The sequence below is a fragment of the Rhyacophila brunnea genome, unplaced genomic scaffold (assembly GCF_057557595.1).
Source record: "Rhyacophila brunnea isolate RB1 unplaced genomic scaffold, BYU_Rbru_1.0 scaffold_4, whole genome shotgun sequence".
NCBI classification, from domain to species: domain Eukaryota; kingdom Metazoa; phylum Arthropoda; class Insecta; order Trichoptera; family Rhyacophilidae; genus Rhyacophila; species Rhyacophila brunnea.
In genome coordinates, this window is record NW_028233068.1 from 51,981,732 (window position 1) to 52,002,147 (window position 20,416).

Consider the following 20,416-nt stretch of genomic DNA (forward strand, 5'->3'; position numbering starts at 1 on the left):
ATATATCAGCAGAAGTAAAAATGTATGAATGGTAGAAGTTTCATAATATTTTTTATAGCAAATGCGACTTCAGCTGTCACCTGCCAAAGTTTTTACATTCAAGTGCCAGGGACCCTGTATATATAAAATTTTAGCAAATCTTAACTAAATTAAAAACATGCATTGTATTAATATTTTCACCTGAATTGAAGTCATTATAAACCAGGTAGATAACAATACAATTATTACTATACTCCTAATTAAAGGAAATTCAATTAATTTCAATCAATACATAGATATCTCTGTTCTGTTATGATAAATTTAATTAACCCTTATTTTTTATTATTCAGAGTCATTCTTTTCCATCAGGTCTATTCTTAACAGTTATCGCATTAGCACGTTTACGTTATTTTATGCACGAAGGTATTCTATACACGACTAAACGGTTATCGGCAGCTATCTCTAATTCGTAATACAGCGAAAATTTAGATTGGTAGACATGCGGATAAGAGCGAACACAAGTGAATAAAGCTGAACCAGCGCCATCTAGTCGGTAATGAGCAAAACACAAGAATTTTGTATTGACACGTCAGACATATCAATATAACCTACAATTTTATTAGTCATGTCATTGCGATTGCAGCAAAACAGTCGGATCTTGTATCTCAATTCTCGATATGTAAAATTGACGTATTCTGTCTCGTTCTTAAAGTTAGCATGGCCAAAAGAGGGGCTGTTAAAAGATATCACCTTTTTACAGTTCAGACGGTTAACTTTTTTACATAATTAACCGCCAGAATACGTGAAGTGATAAATGTGATATATTTATCACAATTAGCTCTTTTTTGATGTTAAGTGATATGTAAGAATAGGCCTGCATAATCTTCTATTAACTGATACAGAGACATCTAGTAACAGAGAAAATACCTTCAACAGATTATCTGATTACATGCAAAAACTTAGTGACACAAAAATAGGAACGTTCACTCTGTAAAACAATAATTAGGTTAGGTGAGTTTGTTGCTTAGTGCCTCATAATATCTTTATAAAACATATTTAATCCCTGCCAAGTAATGATTGTTGCTATAATATTATATAACTCTAATGCAATTAACCTGTGAAAAAATTCAAACACATAATCAAAAATGTAACTATGAAAAAATAATAGATTTGATGACTTAACTTAAGTAGAGGTGCTAAATTTATATTTATTGACAATTCAAGTTTATAGTTATATTTGCATTGGTTTCTATAATTTTTTCCCTCCCTTCTGTCCCTGAATAAGGGATGAAAATATACAAAAATTCATTCAGGAGTATTAAAAATTGACAGACAATAATAGTTTTGTTATGGGTCAATATTTACAATAATTTAAATTGTATTCCATGACCTGAAGGCTAAGTTCATTGCTACGAGTAGTTCCATCTAGTGCCATAATATGAAACATGCAATTTAATACAATTTTCTAATGATTTACATTTCAAAGTGTTTTAATTAAAAAATTCAAAAGTAAACTTACAATTTAAAAAAAACCATTAAAAAATACTTTTTTTAATTTATTCTACAATCTAATATGAATTTTGGCTCACAAAGAGGTATCTTTACAGATTTTTATGTTATGAGAATTGTATATTAGCCACTTGCTCCATCTAGCGGTCATTCGAACCCGAGACTCACAACCTTATAAGTCAACACGTTACTGTTCGGCCATCGCATCAAATTATATTGAATTGCATACTTCGTATTCTGTCATTATATACCACTAGTAGGATGCAGCAGTGAAGGGTGGAGGTAGGCTGTTAAGATCCGACATAAATAGTGCACACTTAACTTTCTCAGTGATGCGTATTTGTTTTCATTGGCATAAGACTACAATTTTCCAGATGGTGTTGGATAGTTTTTAAAAACGAATTAAACCCAACCTAAACCAAACTTTTTCATTCATACTTATTTGTTTTCATTGGATTAAGAATACATATTACACATATTGTTAGTTCATTTTTTTAAATTCATTAAGGCAATACTTCAGTAAAACGGCATATAATTCTCAACTATAGGCGTGACAAAATTTTGGACTCGCTGGCACTCGGAGACCGAACGTCGAGGTGTGAATACGTCAATTTGTTTTGTGATGGCGACGGGGGTATTAATTCTTAAATCATGTAAAGATGACTAAAAATGTTACCCATTTACTTTAAAAAGAAAACATGTCAATGAATATATTATAATTGTTACTAATAGAACAATAAACAGAACATTAAATGGACGCATGTTGGATTTATATGACAAATTATATTTCGTTCGGCATGCGTCATTTACACCCGCGACCCGCAATCCGCCCATCACCTAGCCACGATCTTTTTAGACCATGCCTCAATTGAGGTATAGCCTTAAACCCTGCCTAAAAGAAACTAGAATAGATAAAAAAATATTATTCTCTCTATAAAATATCCAAAATTATGTATGCTTTAATTCCATAATTTTAGTTGTTTTATAGGTAAACAAGTATTTTTTGACTATTATCTATTATGGCTTGGTTTTCGAAGGGTTTCATTAAATTTTAAAAACCAGCTATCACCATCTGTAAATTGTAGTCTTATATCAATGAAAACAAATACGTATGAGTAATAAAGTTTAATGTGGACTATTTATTGCGGATCTTAAAAGCCTACCTCACCCTTCGCCACTGGTAGCATGTCTTTATTTAAATGATATTCACAAAAATTCTCATTCTCTTCCTTTGAGTAAATAGTTGTGGAGGGTCAACAAGACGGTTGTTATAATAAATATGTTTGAAATTTTTCACAGTGACTTTTTGATTAATGAGCCCTTCTATGTATGGTACCCCTATCTCTTATATGTGTGTATTTGCTTGTTAATGTATGTGTGTTGGGTGTTAAATGTGTCTATCTGTCTCTGTCGCACTCACTCAAAACACTCCACACCAAACAGGAATAACAGGTAAGCGCCGAGCGCCTCTTTTAAACTGCTGTACTATCTTAATTTTACTTTTTTTGTTTCTTATACTAACATACACATTAACAAAAGTATTGATTACTAAATGACTCCATTGTTTAACAAAAACAATAAAGTCGAACCAACCATTGAGTAAATTAAACATTATCTTGAGCTGCATTTAGACCAAGTGAGCGAATGTTTGTTCTTCCCCCACTCCAGCGAAATTCTCTTGACGTAAACGTTTTTTGTTCACAAAGAATTTCACTGGAGTGGAGGAAGAACAAACATTCGTTTGCTAGGTCTAAATGCGACTTTGTATGAATGACAAACAGAAAAAAAATGGTTTTTCAATATTGTTATTTTGGCAATAGAGTCATTTTTTCACATTGGTTAACTCTTTATGATGTATTGTTATACTTTTTTTTATGTTTCATTCCTTGATACAATTCCTTGATACTTTTGAGACACTTTTCAAAAAATATACATTTGCACCTTATTTTTGTTTATAACAAATATTAAAATAAATTATGTTACACACCACTGATTTCTAGCACCAATTAAATTAATGAAACTATTGAAAAGATATATTTTGAATTAAATACCTACTCAGGACAATAATAAATGAACAGGAAGATATTAATATAAAAAATATTTATTGTGTCTTATATTAATATGACACTTGAATTTAGTTCACATAATATAAGACAGGCGTGTCCAACACATCAATCACAGGATGGATTTGAGTTGTGAAAATATAAAAGCCATCCACATTCAGTTGTAATATAATATGATTTCTTATAAACCAATGTAACATTCCATATATTACCCACTAGATTAAACCCACTAGACCCACTAGATTATAGATACCCACTAGAAAAAATCATATTTGAAAAAATACGATGCTCGATGGGATTTGAAACTCGTTTGTTTTCAAATGTGATTTTTTCTAGTGGGTATATTATCTGAGGTATTTTCAAGTTATGAATGTTCAATATATGGAATGTCACATTCTCCAAATCTTGTCAATTATTCGTTGAATAAAAAGAAATGGTTTATTAAAAATTGTTAGCAAGTTCAATTAGACGTTTTAACTAAATATTTGGCGAGAGCCGGACGTCGGTTAGTAATTAAAGTAATTAATATTCCTTGATTTAAAACACAAAAACCGATAGTCAATAATAGCACAATTTGATAAGCATTTCATATAGAACCTATTAGTTTAAATTATCGCAATTAGGTAGGAAGCTCATAGCTTAATTGGTTAAAGCATATTAGTGGATACCAGTGGATATATGGGTTCAAAGCCCATCGAGCATCGTATTTTTTTCAAATGTGATTTTTTCTAGTTGGTATATATCTGAGATATTTTCAAATTATGCATATTTAATATAATTTCATTGTGATTTTGGAGGGGAAGCATTTACTATTCCTATTATTAATTCTTTAACCAGTTTACGTGAAAATCATTTTTTAAATTAATCACGTGGAAGCTCTCGTGACTTCGTTGTATTAATTGATTTGTATTGCATCACTCACGGCTTGCCACAGGAGTGAGAGAAAGAGGTGATGTGAATCCCCGTACTTGAAACTGAGGCGTAGTTTCCTCTTACAGTAGGATAATAGTTTAACGAATGGGATATTTTTAGTATTTCTTTAGAATGATGATAGACGAGTGTTCTTGTATAATTTGTAACACTTAGTGTCCTCAGGCCAATATAATACGTCTATTTAACTTGAAGAATGACAATGCGAGAGTGTGGTAGATCACTACCAGTTTTGATACTGGATGATAGATCACAGCCTACATGAAGTTGGACATGCCTGATAAAAGAGATCAAAAGTAATCTATAATCAATATTATTATTGATGACGATTTAAAGATTAACGCCCACAATATTCTCAAAACATCAGCATTTGAAAATGCACACTAAATAATATTATATTTTTAACACAGATTATATTATATTTTTGATATTATCAATAAAGCATACCTACATATTTTTATGCACTAAGTATCTATTTATTTTATATACGTAGCAGATACAGTGCGACTTCTATATTATGGTCAACATTGTCATATTGCTGTGTGTAGTATGGAAGAACAGAACAAGGGGGCAGGATTGATATGTACGCAAAAGGGTGGTTGGAGTTTTTAGTTCCCTAAATGGCCACTTTGACGTGTCAGACACAATATAGAAGTCACAGTGTATATTCTTGTTTGTGAAATATATTTTTTTAAACTAAAATAGCATCGTGCCTAGCACCATCTACTTATTCTGCATAAAAGGTTATATATTATTGTGCTTTATCTCAAAGTTGAAATGGAATATCCCTATATATTTTTTTTAAATTGACTGCTATGTGAAATTACTGAAAAATCAGTTGAATAAATAAATAAATAAATAATTCTGTAATTTTAGTCTATATGCCATAAGAAGTCAGATAGCTAAATCGGACATGCTGCCTCTGACTTTGACATTTTATGTAACATTGTGTCTATGTATCATTGACATATGTAATATTCATAAATCAGTTAATAACCCATTAAATGCTGGGAGATATTAGTATGGCGGTACCCAGCAGGCCGCAAATTTCTATGAAAAAGTAAAACCTAAGGCCTAAAACCCACTTAACGCAGCAAGTGGGGCTCTCGCGCAAAATTTCACAAGTGGCGCGTAAATCATCGAAAATACAATGTAATCAAATACGCCAGCGCACACTGGATTTGACGACGCACTGTGCCCGCCTACCCCATGATTCATCGTTTGTTGGCTTCTCAGCGATACGAATTAACGAAAATACAACGTAGTCCATTCATTGAACACGGCAAGCAAAATCACGCTCCTGGAAGCGTCGTCGATAGACGGGCGAGAAGCCATTATTTAATAACAGTGAACTCTTTGTTTAGTTATTGCGTGTCCGATATTTCGCTGGTATAATGATGTCATCGTGAATAATAATTACAAGCCCCGAGAAATTTTATAATATTTTTATTGCTTTGTTATGAGAGACGCTGATAATAATAATTATTTTGTGCTCCTTGAGCCCCTTATTACATAGGTGAAGGGTAATGCGCGGGTGGGAGGGGGCCTACTTCGTAGAGAGCGTACCGAGCGCCGCGTTGGTGGGCTTTATGACTTAGTATAATATCATAAAGACTTGTATATCGGTTAAGTGGTTCACCATGATTCTAAGAGATGGCAGTATATGAACAATATATTAGATTATTTTACAAAGAGTGTACAGTACAACGTGTTTACATACTAGTTTTTTATGGCCAGCCTAGCGTGTACGGAATTGTAGAACGCGTAAACACGCTTTGGCATACATACGGTTAATCACGTAGGTAGTTTAACTTATAATTCACGACAATATTCTTTAATAAATTGTTTTTTCTTAATTGATATTATTATCAGAACACATGCTCAAGAATAGGTAGACTACAAATGAAAAATTTAAACTAAAATTAAAATGCCACTGACGTATGTAAAATGTGAAAACGTATTGACAAATGTCAATATTAAATATACCACGTGGTACTTGGTTAAATTCTGCAAGACAGTCTGTTAAAGACAGCATGTATTATCCAGCTACATGCCATCCTAAATCAGATCGAGTATAAGTATTAAAAACAAATTTGTGTTCCTCGTTTAAGGCTTTGCTTGTTTGCATGTTTAAAATATAGAATGCTTTTCATTTATTTTCCCGCTCTTGCATTTAGTTATATTAATTTCTAGTACGTAGACATTATAAAAATGATTTTATTATGAGCAATAAATACTTTAATAGCGAAAAATATAGTAATTCAATACATTTGAATTATTAATTTTTGGCGAGAAGATTTTAGTTAGCATAATTTTATTCTATTTGTCTAACTATATATTATTGTAAATAATGAAATTATAGCATTTTTAACAATCTTGCATGCTAGATTAATCTTTTACATTTTACAATCATTTTCAGTTAAAAAATGTAGGTATACCTACATAATTATTTACGTTTCCTACAGTATCAATACATAAGGTAACAAAAATGCATGAACATACAATATTAAACTTACGATAATTAATAAATTAACCATTCATTCTAAATAATATGTAAACAGATGATAATATTATGTTTTTAATTTATTAAATTGTTAATATTACATTAGTTAAATAAATATTTTATTTCTTTCTCGACAGACATCACCGTCTTGTGCAAAATGTAAGATAACTAACTATAAAAGATATCTTATTTTTCACAATAGTTTTTACACTTACAGTTTTGTATTTTGTATTACAACCATTTTTAATTCATAATTAACATTCAAATAGGCAGTCACAAAATTGTCACAGATGTTCCATCAGTTCATATTAAAACTTATTAATTAACTAATTTGTATTAAGATATATTATATTATATCTACTGAACTCATATACCTATAGCCTTCGTCAATACATCACAATATGAAATATATCCGATACTAATCAATCAATTATGACATATTTCAATAAATCACTTTTATAGACAACATGTCGTGGGGTTTCCAAAATTCAATTAACTCAACTCAATATTATTTGAAGCAAATGTAAATAAAACAGAAATTTATGTTGCCAATCTAGAATCTATTTTGTATTTAATTTAAATTGTAATTAAATCCTTATCCAGATGTCATACAATATCAAGGATTATTTAACAAAAAAATTTGGGTATTGAAATTTTTTTTTATTTATTTGCTGATGTATGACAAATATTTACATAATATATAGGTATTATACTATGCCTTATTATCTATATCTACCGAGATATTATTATACTTAGTGCATTGTTAGTACACAAAAATAATATATTGTAATGACAGTCTTTATCATGTTGACTTGCTGATTTTATAACTGTGCAAGTTTTTATAATAAAGTGATTTTAGCCTACTATATAGTTGAGCAGAGTTTGATTAGTTGTCTTTCTGTTCAGTAGGTCACGGGTTCGAATCCCGTTAATTGGTTGAAATTTTCACTACCTCAAGCCAACATTTCGCTCCTAGACAAATCATATGGGTTTCCACAGTGTGGAGGTTTTGTGGGAATTAGTTACCCATTGGTTTCTGGCTCTGAATCAACACACACATTTGAAAGATAACATATGATTTTTGCTAGACGCGGTATTCAAACCAGAATCTATGGTTTTAGAGACAGTTGGTTACTGCACCATGAGGTTTTTTCAGAAGGTATTGATGGACTGGCTGTTGACCAACTTTTTTTTATCATAGTCTGTTAAGATTCCTCTATAAAAAGTAGGTCTATATATATAATCTATTATGGTCTACCAGAGTCTGGAACGGTAATAGTGATTTACTTTTATAATCTGTATTCACAGAAATTTTATCTCAATATCACTATTCATCATAACGAATTTTCTTTGAAGTATTTATCTTGTATACTTACCATAGAGTCTGAGTTTTTTTACTATATTTTATTTATAATGTAAAATAATATCCTAAGAACTCATTAAATAAAATGAAATCATGAATGAACAATAAATATAAAGAAAATTCATTAATACAGGATTAGGGGGTATGTACTTATATACATAGTATAGTATGTACAAAAAAAGAGTAAACAATATTAATTTAATATAAAAAATCTTTATGAACAGAGAAAGGCACAGTGACTTTTACTTACATTATATTAGTTAGGTACTATACTATGACTCCATCTATCTCTTAAGTAAAAGTTGAAAGTACTGTATACCTAAGTCTTGTAAAGTCTAATATCTAAGTGTTCACCGCACTTTAGATAAAGCCTAGCTGATGGAATTATTATTTTCATAAGCGTTGTAAATATGTGTCTATTTGCACCGTCGTTATATTTGATGATTTGTTATTTGAAACTTGTGGTAGGAATTCCCGGAGACGACGATTCGAAGAGGCCTTCCCGGTTGCAGCAGCAGAGCCTCAATGCGGAGTGCATCCTTTCCAAAGAACAGCTTTACGATATGTTCCAGCAAATTCTGGGCATCAAGAAATTTGAACACCAGCTGCTGTTTAATGCCTTATTGGTAAACCATATATTATAATATTTAGCATAACGGATCGATAATCAATCACTAAAGCCAAGATGTTGAAGAATAGTATTTTTCTATAGAGATGGAGCCATTATAGGGATGAAAGTGATGCTGATAACGTTGCCGAGTCTAATAAATATTTTTTTATTTCGAATTACAGGTTCATTCCTTCATATTTTGTGCTTGTTAGATTTTATAAAAATATTTTTAACTTTTATTATACAAAAAAGTTAAAACCAACCTAACCTAATCAATTCTTTTAAAGAGAGACGTGTGCTTGTATTTTTATAACTACGTCAATAATACTTAGAAAGAAGTAGGTGCTTATAATTTTTTCTATTCTTTAATTGAAATATGAAAGCTCGTAATATTTTCGCATTAATGATAAAAATCAATTCAATTAAAGAGGTTAGGTTAGTTTACAGATTTTTTATGGTTGACAGCCATTCGCTCAATTCAGGAAATCCATACTCTGGACCGAAAGATGATACGTAATGGTGTGATAATATTTTTAATTATTTTAATTATCTAATTGTTAATTAACTATTTCTTTTATTCAACAAATAATTCACAAGATTTAAGAATGTACCATTCTAATTATTGAACATACATCATTTAGAAAAACACTTATGAGAAAATATATTATAACCAATAGAAAAAATCTTTTTGAAAAGACACCCGGCAGGAGATGCAGGCTCGATCCTGCCAGCGGGTCTATTCTATACAAAAGGCTGCTTTCGTTCGCTTAAACCGCTAACTAGGGTATGTTTGTATCAAATTATTAACACGTATTGTAACAATTATAATTAACCGGTATTAATTGTTGCAATAAATGATATATTTTAACGGCATGCCCCCTGCCTGTGCTAAAATTTAGAGCATGAGCGATAGAGAGAGAGCGAGAGAGAGACAGTTTCCACTGATTAACTGATTACAATACAATTACAATTATAATATTTCAATATAAGATATATGTAACAAATACTAACACATTATCACGTTAGCGGTCGATAGTCGCCTTTTGTATAGAATAGACCCGCAGGTGTCTTACTTTTTTCAAAAAGATTTTTTCTATTGGTTATAATATATTTTCTCAGAAGTGTTGATAATATCTCAGTCATTTTTTATCAATAAAACAGGAAAATGGTTTAATGTCATTTTGGTATTTACATAAATTTTAACTTTTGTATAATAAAAATAGTTTTGTAAACTACTCTCTAGCTAGGACCTAGGTGAATTATTCTTATGGTGAATTGTCCTCACAATGAATTGCGCGGTTCTACAGTGAATTGTCCGTGAACCATAATAATTATGTTTTTACTGCCAAATGGTTAAATAAAAAACTTTAATACTATAAATTTTGTATCGGATAGGATATACTAATGTATGACTTTATGATTTTTGTTTTAGTTGGATTCAGCGGATGAACAAGCAGCAGCGATTAGAAGAGAATTGGATGGAAGAATGCAGAGGGTGACAGAGATGGAAAGGGTACGTTGGATGTGAGATATTTATTTGCAAACTGGGTATTTACCTAAAATTACTGTTAATATGTCATTCATTACATAAAATACACATCACTTCTGCTGATGTGCACACAATGAATCAAATGGTTATTGAATATTTTCTTAATTCTCATTCCTTATAATAAACAATCGGTGTTCACTGGTTTAGGCAATGCTTTTTCTGAGGATATATGCAGGGATAGACTGTATTCCTACAGTTTAAATATTCAATGATGTTTTCTAAGTAGTCATTAAATATTTAATGTCTAAGTATTATAATATATTCACCATCATTTTTAGAAAGAAAGCACTACCTAGGTACTTATAATGTTTTGATTCTCATATGACAAAAATACCTTTTTTTCTCTATTATTTATCAAATTGAAATTTTTTAAAAATTATTGCCATCTCAGTATTGCAGCTGCATAAATATCTCACTTTATAATAGTTAAGAATTTAGAAAAATGTATTCCTGAACTATTTATAGAAGAGCAGCTCATGAAATCCCATGAAGTTCAAAACTCATCAATCGTGTACTTATAGGAAATTGTTATACGTGATGCTTATAAACCGCAGTATAACATAAAATTAGACAATCAAAGCCAGGAGTCACATAGTACTCTACTCATTTTCTGAATTTTTTTCCATTCAATTGAGACTATAATTTGATGGTTCCCTGTTTTAGAACCGCAAACTTATGCCCAAGTTTGTGCTGAAAGAAATGGAGTCTCTCTACATCGAAGAGTTGAAGTCTTCCATCAACCTTCTGATGGCCAACCTGGAATCCTTGCCTGTCTCCAAAGGAAACATGGACTCCAAATACGGCCTGCAGAAGCTAAAGAGATACAACCACAGGTACGCGTCATGACTTTCACTAATCCAATTATTGGATGCCAAAAATATACTTTCAACTCAATGAAACAACATAAAGTTTCCGTATTGACTTAAGTTGGACTAATGAATGAATTTAATTTAATATTTGTCAATGAAATTGACTTACAGGAATTGACTTGACATTCATAATATAACTTATGTAATATCATACTTCTTAAGTATATAATATACAATGCACTTACTTTCCTATTCCTTATGATGAATCAAGGATTCATAATAATAATATGTAACAAAAGATGTTTTTACATAACATGCTATTTCATTAATAACATTGATGTAACTAATGCAGCAGTGTTCTATAAAAATCCTTTTATATAAACAGTAACAATTTTCACTTATTAGGTATCTACATCAAACACCCAAATCAATTATTTCAATACTTAATTGAATTTAACCAATAAGGATGGACAGCTAATTTTTACATTATAAATCCTTTGAGAAATTCTCTTTGTCACACATTTAAGATATAATATTTTAAATTATTATTACAATATTAAAAAAAAATAAATAGTATAGGTTCTCAATTTTAATATTAAAAATTCTGCAATATTGGGCATGTGAATGAGATTGATTAAGCATTTAAAAAATGTATTTTAACTATTTCTGAAATAAGCATCTGTTGGAATGATTTTTTAAATAATAAAAAATACAGTTTTTTTACATCTTTAGATAAACACTACAATTTAAATCATTAATATTATTAAAACAAGAAATTACCCATTTATTTTGTAATAATTACTAAGTATATGAACATTCACGCATTTGGTACCTAACAGGAAAACTAAAATTCATTACTATGATAATGTTCTGAAAAAAATTGCCAATATGTGAAGTCAAAAATGTGGTAATTATTACAAAAATATGTATTTATTTAATTTCAATGGAATAAAGATTATATTTTATTGATTCAGGTATACTTCCAATATTAAAAATAATATAAATATTATAATAAAATTATTCCATGTTAGTATTCCTAATCACATACATACAAACAACCTCGGTATGTGAAGATATACATTATCATTGGTAATTAATACTTTGCTTACGATTTATATACAATATTTTTCAATTCATATAACATTTGAAAACCATTTTATTCAATTCATTATAACATTTTCAAATATACAATAAAATATCATCAGAAGAATGATATCTAAAAGAATTGTACAATTGTATAGTTTTCATTATTTATTATCGTGACGTTGAAATCTTTCGATGACATCTCGATAATTTATTTCTCTCCTGTATAATTGCACAAAACTTAATCAAAGATCTTTTATTACTGAGATCCAAAAACCACATGAAACTTCATATGAATTATAAACTATTGATTTTATTTAGCCTTTCATCAACTTTTTGCATGTTCAACAAAATATTAATGATAAAGGAATTCACAGTATAATTTATTTTTGTCACATATTTATTAGTAATAAATTATATAATAAATAATTATTTACAACAAACCAGTACACAGAATTAGATATTTTTCAAATTAAGTAGGCAATATTGTAGGTAGGTATGTTATTTATAATAATTCTAGATGATTTTTCTATAAATAATATAATACTTACATAATAAAAATAAATAAATGACTGAGACAAATTTATTTAATAATTTTACTTGAAAATATATGTATGAACTAAACACTGCTAGTAAATTTAACGTTTGAGACTTTCAGCATTGTTTGTTATCGTTTTGATAGATTTTTGGGTTTTCATCGCGTGTACTTCTTCCTTCTTTATTCGACATTACGGACTCGTTGCAGAGGCCATTTTTTACCGGATGATTGCTTGCCGCGGATAATTCCACATGCGGACGTATTCACAAGCTGCTTTAAAAAACTTTTACATAGGCACTGCAATATTGAAGAAAATTAAAAATTACTGTTATATTATAAAATAATAATAAAATTGTGCATTCACTACTTTGTGTTTCTCAACAAATCACATTTGAAAATATGTCTTCGTTAAAATTTTTAAAAATTCGACTTTACTGCCAATTAAGGGAGAGAGGCATGCCAGCAGAGGCGCCTCGCGGAAAAATACGAAGCTTGCAATTAGAGACATTTTTTTGTTAATTTACAATTTCAACTGTATCAATTAATAAATATGTATCTATCTGAAAAAATTAAAAAGATATTTTTTTTATGTCAAAGATAAACTTACAATTGAAAAAAAATGTAATAAAATGTGAATTTGTTGCAGGGTCCCATCTTATTATTACATTATATTTTATGGTCATATTTATTATTAAAATTTAGTTTATTAAGTTTTCAATTTTTTAATGTTTAGATTTTTGACTATATATAATAAATTTTAATAATAATTGTGACCATAAAAAATAATGTAATAATAAGATGGGACCCTAGAAGAAATTCACGTTTTATTACATTTTTTACAATTGTAGGTTTATCTTTGACTTAAATAAAAAAAAATCTTTTTAATGTTTTCAGATACTTACATATTTATTAATTAATACAGTTGAAATTGTAAATTATCAAAAAAATGTCTCAATTTGCAAGCTTCGTATTTTTCCGCTAAGTGCCTCTGTTGGTATAAGTATCCCCCTTAAAAGACTAACAGCTGTGAATTTTCCTTTTATCCATTAAAACCATAAAGTTAATAAATAAATGGTTAAAATTTCTGAGGTAATAAACTTTCTTTTTTGTCCGCGGCAATCAATTTTTCATGAAACATCACATTTACGTAAGCTGTTCAATGAAACCTCCACATTGCTTTATAGACATAATATAAATTAAATTATCATACTTACTTAGTTCATACATTTATTCTAATCTTCACTGATTTTTGCTATTTTTGACATTTTAAGCAATTGGGCACAATGATTTATTTAGATTATCACGCATTTTAATCTATTGATAGGAATGAAAATAAACAGTTCATTAAAACTTTATATAAATCAGAAACCATATGTTTTATTATATGTGTAGAAGCATTCAGTATATTGTTACATGAATTGTTTATCGTCATTGTAAAATACCGCTAAATTAAAAATAAAGTTTTAGCAAATTTTTAAGACTTTCTTAGATACGCCATGGTATTGTGTGGAAGATGGTACATTTTTACAATATTATGCAAGATGGGCAGTTTTAATTCAAAGTATATCATATTCATTGACCATTTGTTGGATTCACATATTAAGATTGTTTAAAATTTACATGTTGTAATGTATGTACGTAATTTGTTTTAAAAATGCCCTTCTTAGAAATAGTTTCGTTTGTTTTTGTAGATGGCACATTTTAGCTTTTATTAAAATGGATTGAATTTAATTTTTAACGCTAGTCTACCTTGTTAGCAGCTTTCAATTTTTACAAAATCATTCACTTTGCGCAGACGCAGTAGGCCCACATGCCGGCATGTAGCGTGTAAAGTTGACCGGCTTTCAACTTTTCTCGGTAGAGTGTTTACAATCTGCTTGTTAGCTTCTACGATGATGACACTGGGCGACTTTACAGGCAGATTATAAATTCGCCAACAAGCAGCTCGTAAAGTAGCTCAATGTAATTGACGCTTAACAAAGTGGACTACAGTAAGATATAGTTTTAATCAAAGCCTTCAAAAATAATATTCAATCCATTTGTGTGCATTTCACGCTTCTTAATTATTTTGTGTTTGTGTTTTTTTTTCATTTTAGACAACCCGCAGTTATTGCAAGTTTTAAGTAAGTCACTTTGTTTTAACACACTTTTTATAATACATTAATAAATTCCCTGAGAACAATTCATAATAATCCATGAAGGATCTTTAACAGATTCTGAAGCTTCACAAAAATTTGTGTAGATGCCGATTACTGAAATTGGTTATCACAAACAGATGGCGATGTTGAACGAATTGTCACTACAAATAATATTTGGAGACTATAATTTAGATATTTTTGACCCAGTAGATTGCATGAATATACCTAGAATTTTACTTAAAAATAAAACTGGGGTTTTAGCGACGTATTGTATTTTATACATTGTTCATAGTTACATATTATCATAATAGGCTTGCTGAACTAATAAGCATTAACCAGCAAATTTACATCCACGTTTCAAATAATTGATGCATTTTAATTTTAGATTTTAAAAACTAGACAAGCTTGATGCAGTAGGCTAAAAGGATTGTAAATGCAATTAGCAAAAATTTGTAATTTATACCTACACTAGTTTTTAATTATATTTAAATGTACCTTTGTTTAAAAATATATCTCACACGGCTTTCTCGATAACAAAAAAAAAACTATGTTTGTTTGTCAACTCACGCAATATCAAGTTGATTTATTTACGCTTACTCATTTTTGGATTATGGTGACCCTTTGTAATATATATATTTTGGACACTACATTTTTTTTTCAATTTTAATCGACTAACGCAAATGTCCGCCTTGATTATTTCGATGACAATCATTATTAATCGATCGATTTCCCCACAACGCCATCTATTTAAAATAATAACAACCATCATCTAACGCCACCGTCTACATATTTTGCATCTGTCACAAATAAAAAAATATATTTTAATAATTTTCGACGCCTTGAAAATAATATTTATTTATTTTAAATTATTTTATTGGCTGGAATTGATCAATGTTATAATTGATGTTTTATTATTTTCTGATTTGACACGAATAAATGTTAACCTCGCCTGACTTGCGATCGCATTGGATCCGATCGAATCAAATTTCAATGTCTCACTGGTAAATGTGTAATTGATTATTGTTTCACCACCGGAATGGCATCTGTCTCACACTTGAACCCAAATTGAACAAACCCTCACTTTGCTGTCGTTGATAATATTATTGTGGTATCCTCTCAATGTACTCTTTTCTATGACTGTTGTCTTTTCAACTTGTTTTCTATATTATGGCCCGTTATCACAACTGACCGTGATAATGTTTTTCAATGTTTTTGTGAACGTTTTATGTTGATAAAAAAACACTCTTTTATTTAATTTATCCCATGTCTCTGAATAAAACAAACATAAATATTTGTATTGTTATAATATCAACTGTTATGGCTGCCGTAAATGATTATTTATTGTTGGCAATAAATTAAATTCTCACTAAAAATTGATAAACCTGTTTTTTAAAACTTGCACATTATTAATTATTGCAATTTGATGCTTTTATGACAATGTACATTTTATTATATTCCATTATAATCAACACTGTTTCGCTTTCTTTTGAAAAAAAATGCAATTCAATTACCACTGTAATTCTTTTTTAATAATACCACTTTGCTTTTATATTTTAAAACACAAAAATGATTGGTTCTCCTAACATTCACTGTTATTATTATTTCTCTTTTGACGTCATATTACATAATAAACAAAAACCGCCTATAAACTGCATCGTCAAATAATCGTCTAATTGGAAATGTCAAAAACTCCTTATCGGTATCGGTGTTGGTTGTGTTAACTGGTGGTTGGTGGCTTTCGTGTAAAGGTCGCACGGTGGCGGAGACCCAAGTCCAAAGTTGAGTAAGCAACTTTGTTTTAGGTCGCAAGGCTCCCTCGCCAAACTGGAAGGGGACTCGGCCGACGGAGACACGCAACTGACAAAGATGGACGTCGTGCTCACTTTCCAATTGGAGGTAATGGATTGTTATGGCGTCTGATGTATATGACAGGCACATACGACTTTACTCCTATAGTGTTTTATGCGATTGTGATGTGTTTTTACATCACTATCCCATACATCACACAAACATCATAGATAGCACTCAGGTTCTCAAGCACCAAACTACTATTTGAATTTGCATTATTTTTTTAAAAATCGCTTATTTATCTGAAGTTAAGTTTCCATGGGCAATAGAAAACGTAATGGGTTTGCTATGGATAAATTTATTGGTATTTCAAACTCCTGTCAATAATAAATATGCCCATATATTATCATCATATTAAAAGTAAAACTCATTAAGTGTAAAGACTTATTGAGTTTCACCTCTGCCACAATGATAATATATTTACTTATTGAACATACATAATTTTGAAAAACACTTCTGAGAAAATATGTTATAACCAATAGAAAAAATCCTTTTTGAAAATAGTAAGCCACCCGGCTGGAATCGAACCAGCATCTCTTGGGTTTACGCTGTATAATGCGCGGATGGGTGGCTTACTTTTTTCAAAAAGGATTTTTTTCTATTGGTTATAATATTTTTTCTCAGAAGTGTTGTTCAAAATTATGTATGTTCAATAATTAGAATGGTACATTCTTAAATTTTGTGAATTATTCGTTGAATAAAAGAAATAGTTATCTACTTATTTATTACGTAGTTCACTTATGATCATTAAAATGACGTAAGGGTTAATTAAAATGTATGAAGAAGTTAAACAAGATTGAAAACAATCTAATAATTAATTATATATAGAAATCTAGTTAGTTATCATAACCATTATAGAAAACTCTGTTACTGTATTCAGGTAAGTAATCACTTATAGTTTGATTTTAAAAATATCTAATAATATCACATAAAATTTAGTGTATATTTTGATGTACTTAATAAAAAAAGCATAACATTTTGAAACATGGTAAACGCAATGTGATTTAGTAAATTTGTCAAGATGCAGGTGGTTTTTCTTGTAAAACTTAGCAGAGACTTTTAATATCATGTTTTATTTATTTTTGTTTATCCTGACAATGTGCAATGAAGGTAGTGGTGATGGAGGTGAAAGGATTAAAATCTTTGGCTCCCAACCGCATTGTCTATTGCACTATGGAAGTAGAAGGCGGAGACAAACTGCAGACGGATCAAGCAGAAGCGTCCAAGCCCATGTAAGTCCATTTCAAATTTTTATGATATTTCTTTTTCCAATTTTTTTTTTATATCAGAATAAATTTCTTTCTGTCACTGTCACTGGAACTGTCAATTATTCGTGGTAGAAATGCATTGTATTAATATTTTAATAAAACAATTTTTTGTACTGAATCCACTCTTTTTTAGTGGATTCAGTACAAAAAATTGTGTATTATTAAAATTATTAATTAGAATATATGTAACTTATATAAATTTGTAATCAAGAGGTATTTTTTAATAAATATATTTAAGCATAAATGCAGTAGGAGTATAAATGAAAAGGTGCGCTTGTCAATGAATAAAACTAACATGCTATTAGTGATATCAGTAAAAAGGGTAATGTTTCTGTTCAACCAAAAAGTTTAGATTTAGATTAGAGAATATTTAGATATTTTCTACAACTTACATGAGGGTGAATTTAGGTAGATGTGACGAAATGCTTTCATTCATACAGTAGACTCATCACTGTTTGCATTGTACCAGTTTCTCACAATTTCACTGATGTAAATCCATAATGCATTAAAATAAATAAATTGAATCGGTGAGTGCCAAATACATTTTCTTCTTATGAAAAGTAGTTGTTCTAAAATTATTGCTTACTAATTTACATATTACTATGAAAGGGAAGGCTAGAATTAATACTAGTCTATTATATCCTTATTTTTTTATGTACAATATTAAATTATGTATGTTCAATATATAGAATGTTACATTCGCAAATCTTGTGAATTATTCGTTGAATGAAAGAAGTGGTTTATTAAATGTTGTTATTTGAAGGTGGGACACGCAGGGTGATTTCAGTACGACCCAACCTTTACCGGCTGTCAAAGTCAAGTTGTATACGGAGAATCCCGCCATGCTCGCATTAGAAGATAAAGAATTAGGAAAAGTTGTGCTCAGGCCGACACCGCAAACATCTAAGGTAATATTATTGATACAATATTATCATCACAAAACTTGATTAGTCTTTTAAAATATAATTTACTCTAAATTGGCGCATTGTTTTAAGGCCCCAGAGTGGCATCGAATGACAGTGCCTAAAAACCTTCCCGACCAAGACCTAAGAATTAAAATTGCCTGCAGAATTGATAAACCTTTGAATATGAAACATGCAGGGTGAGTAAGGAGTATCTTTTTTAATTCTTCAAACAATAAATAAATACAGTCGAACTTGGTCATTACGAGGAAGATGGGACCGTCTGAATTTGCTCGTTATAAGCATTACTCATTATATCGTTATATAACATTTTTCGCGCCACATTCTATTTCAGCATAGAACATAAAAAATCTGAAAACCATCGTAAAATCCCCGAAACAAGCATGGCATTCATAAACTACAAAAGAGGCCGGCGCTAGTAGGTACCTACTGACATCACAAAGCTTGAATTTTTACAAGCAATTTCAACCATATGCGTAGATACTTTTTCAATGTTGTCAGCGAAAACACCAATTAGGTACTTATAGGTACTTACGGTGGCATCGGTCTGATTATATTGCATAGGGTCGAAAATGTTGTTTTTAAACGATCGACACATTAACAGTTTTGCTTGGTATACCCAATAACTAGCTCGTTATAAAAGTGAATAAATGTATGGAGAAAATCATAAACTAAAATGTCAACGAATGTTTCCTCATTACATCCGTGATCTCGCTATTTCCGTGGTCGTAATAATCAAGTTCGACTGTATACAGTAAAAAGTAATTTATTCTAAATTGAAGATAATTTAAAATTATGAATTACAAAATAATTCGAATTAAGTTTTACAATTATCTACTTTGTTCTACATAATTCGTTAATTATTGTTCAAGACACCTCTACGTTGTGGGGAAGTCCGTATGGAGAAAGTGGAAGAAACGGTACATGGTTTTAGTGCAAGTTTCTCAATACACTTTCGCCCTCTGTTCATACAAAGACAAGAAAAGCGAGCCTGCGGAGATGATGCAGCTCGATGGCTTCACAGTAGATTACATTGAACCAGCTAGCGGTGAGAAAAAATATATTTTTCAATTTATTTATAATCTCTATATTTCTCATTGCGCCTTCATTAGCCTCAATCAGCTATCTCTACACTTTTTATGAAATAAAAATTTTGCAAGAACAACAAAAAATAATATAATATATTCAATACACTGTTTCTCAAATCCAGTTATGTATATTATGTCAATTTAATTTGTCAGGAGATCTGTTTAAATTAAATCAGCAATGTACGATATTCGTTGAAGGTATTTTATAGATTTTA

At 30.0% G+C, this 20,416-nt stretch overlaps 1 protein-coding gene across 1 annotated transcript in view; it reads left to right on the top strand.

Annotated features, from left to right (window-relative positions):
- Positions 1 to 8,758: 8,758 nt before the first annotated feature.
- Cadps (calcium-dependent secretion activator 1) overlaps positions 8,759 to 20,416 on the top strand; it is a 59,168-nt gene continuing 47,510 nt past the window's right edge. Inside the window, exons 1-9 of the mRNA XM_085953888.1 lie at positions 8,759 to 8,973; positions 10,390 to 10,470; positions 11,170 to 11,339; positions 15,033 to 15,059; positions 16,823 to 16,970; positions 18,033 to 18,154; positions 18,954 to 19,098; positions 19,186 to 19,292; positions 19,986 to 20,161. Of these exons, the coding sequence (XP_085810014.1) occupies positions 8,788 to 8,973; positions 10,390 to 10,470; positions 11,170 to 11,339; positions 15,033 to 15,059; positions 16,823 to 16,970; positions 18,033 to 18,154; positions 18,954 to 19,098; positions 19,186 to 19,292; positions 19,986 to 20,161 (1,162 nt within the window). The 5' untranslated portion in view covers positions 8,759 to 8,787. The remainder of the gene's footprint in view (positions 8,974 to 10,389; positions 10,471 to 11,169; positions 11,340 to 15,032; positions 15,060 to 16,822; positions 16,971 to 18,032; positions 18,155 to 18,953; positions 19,099 to 19,185; positions 19,293 to 19,985; positions 20,162 to 20,416) is intronic.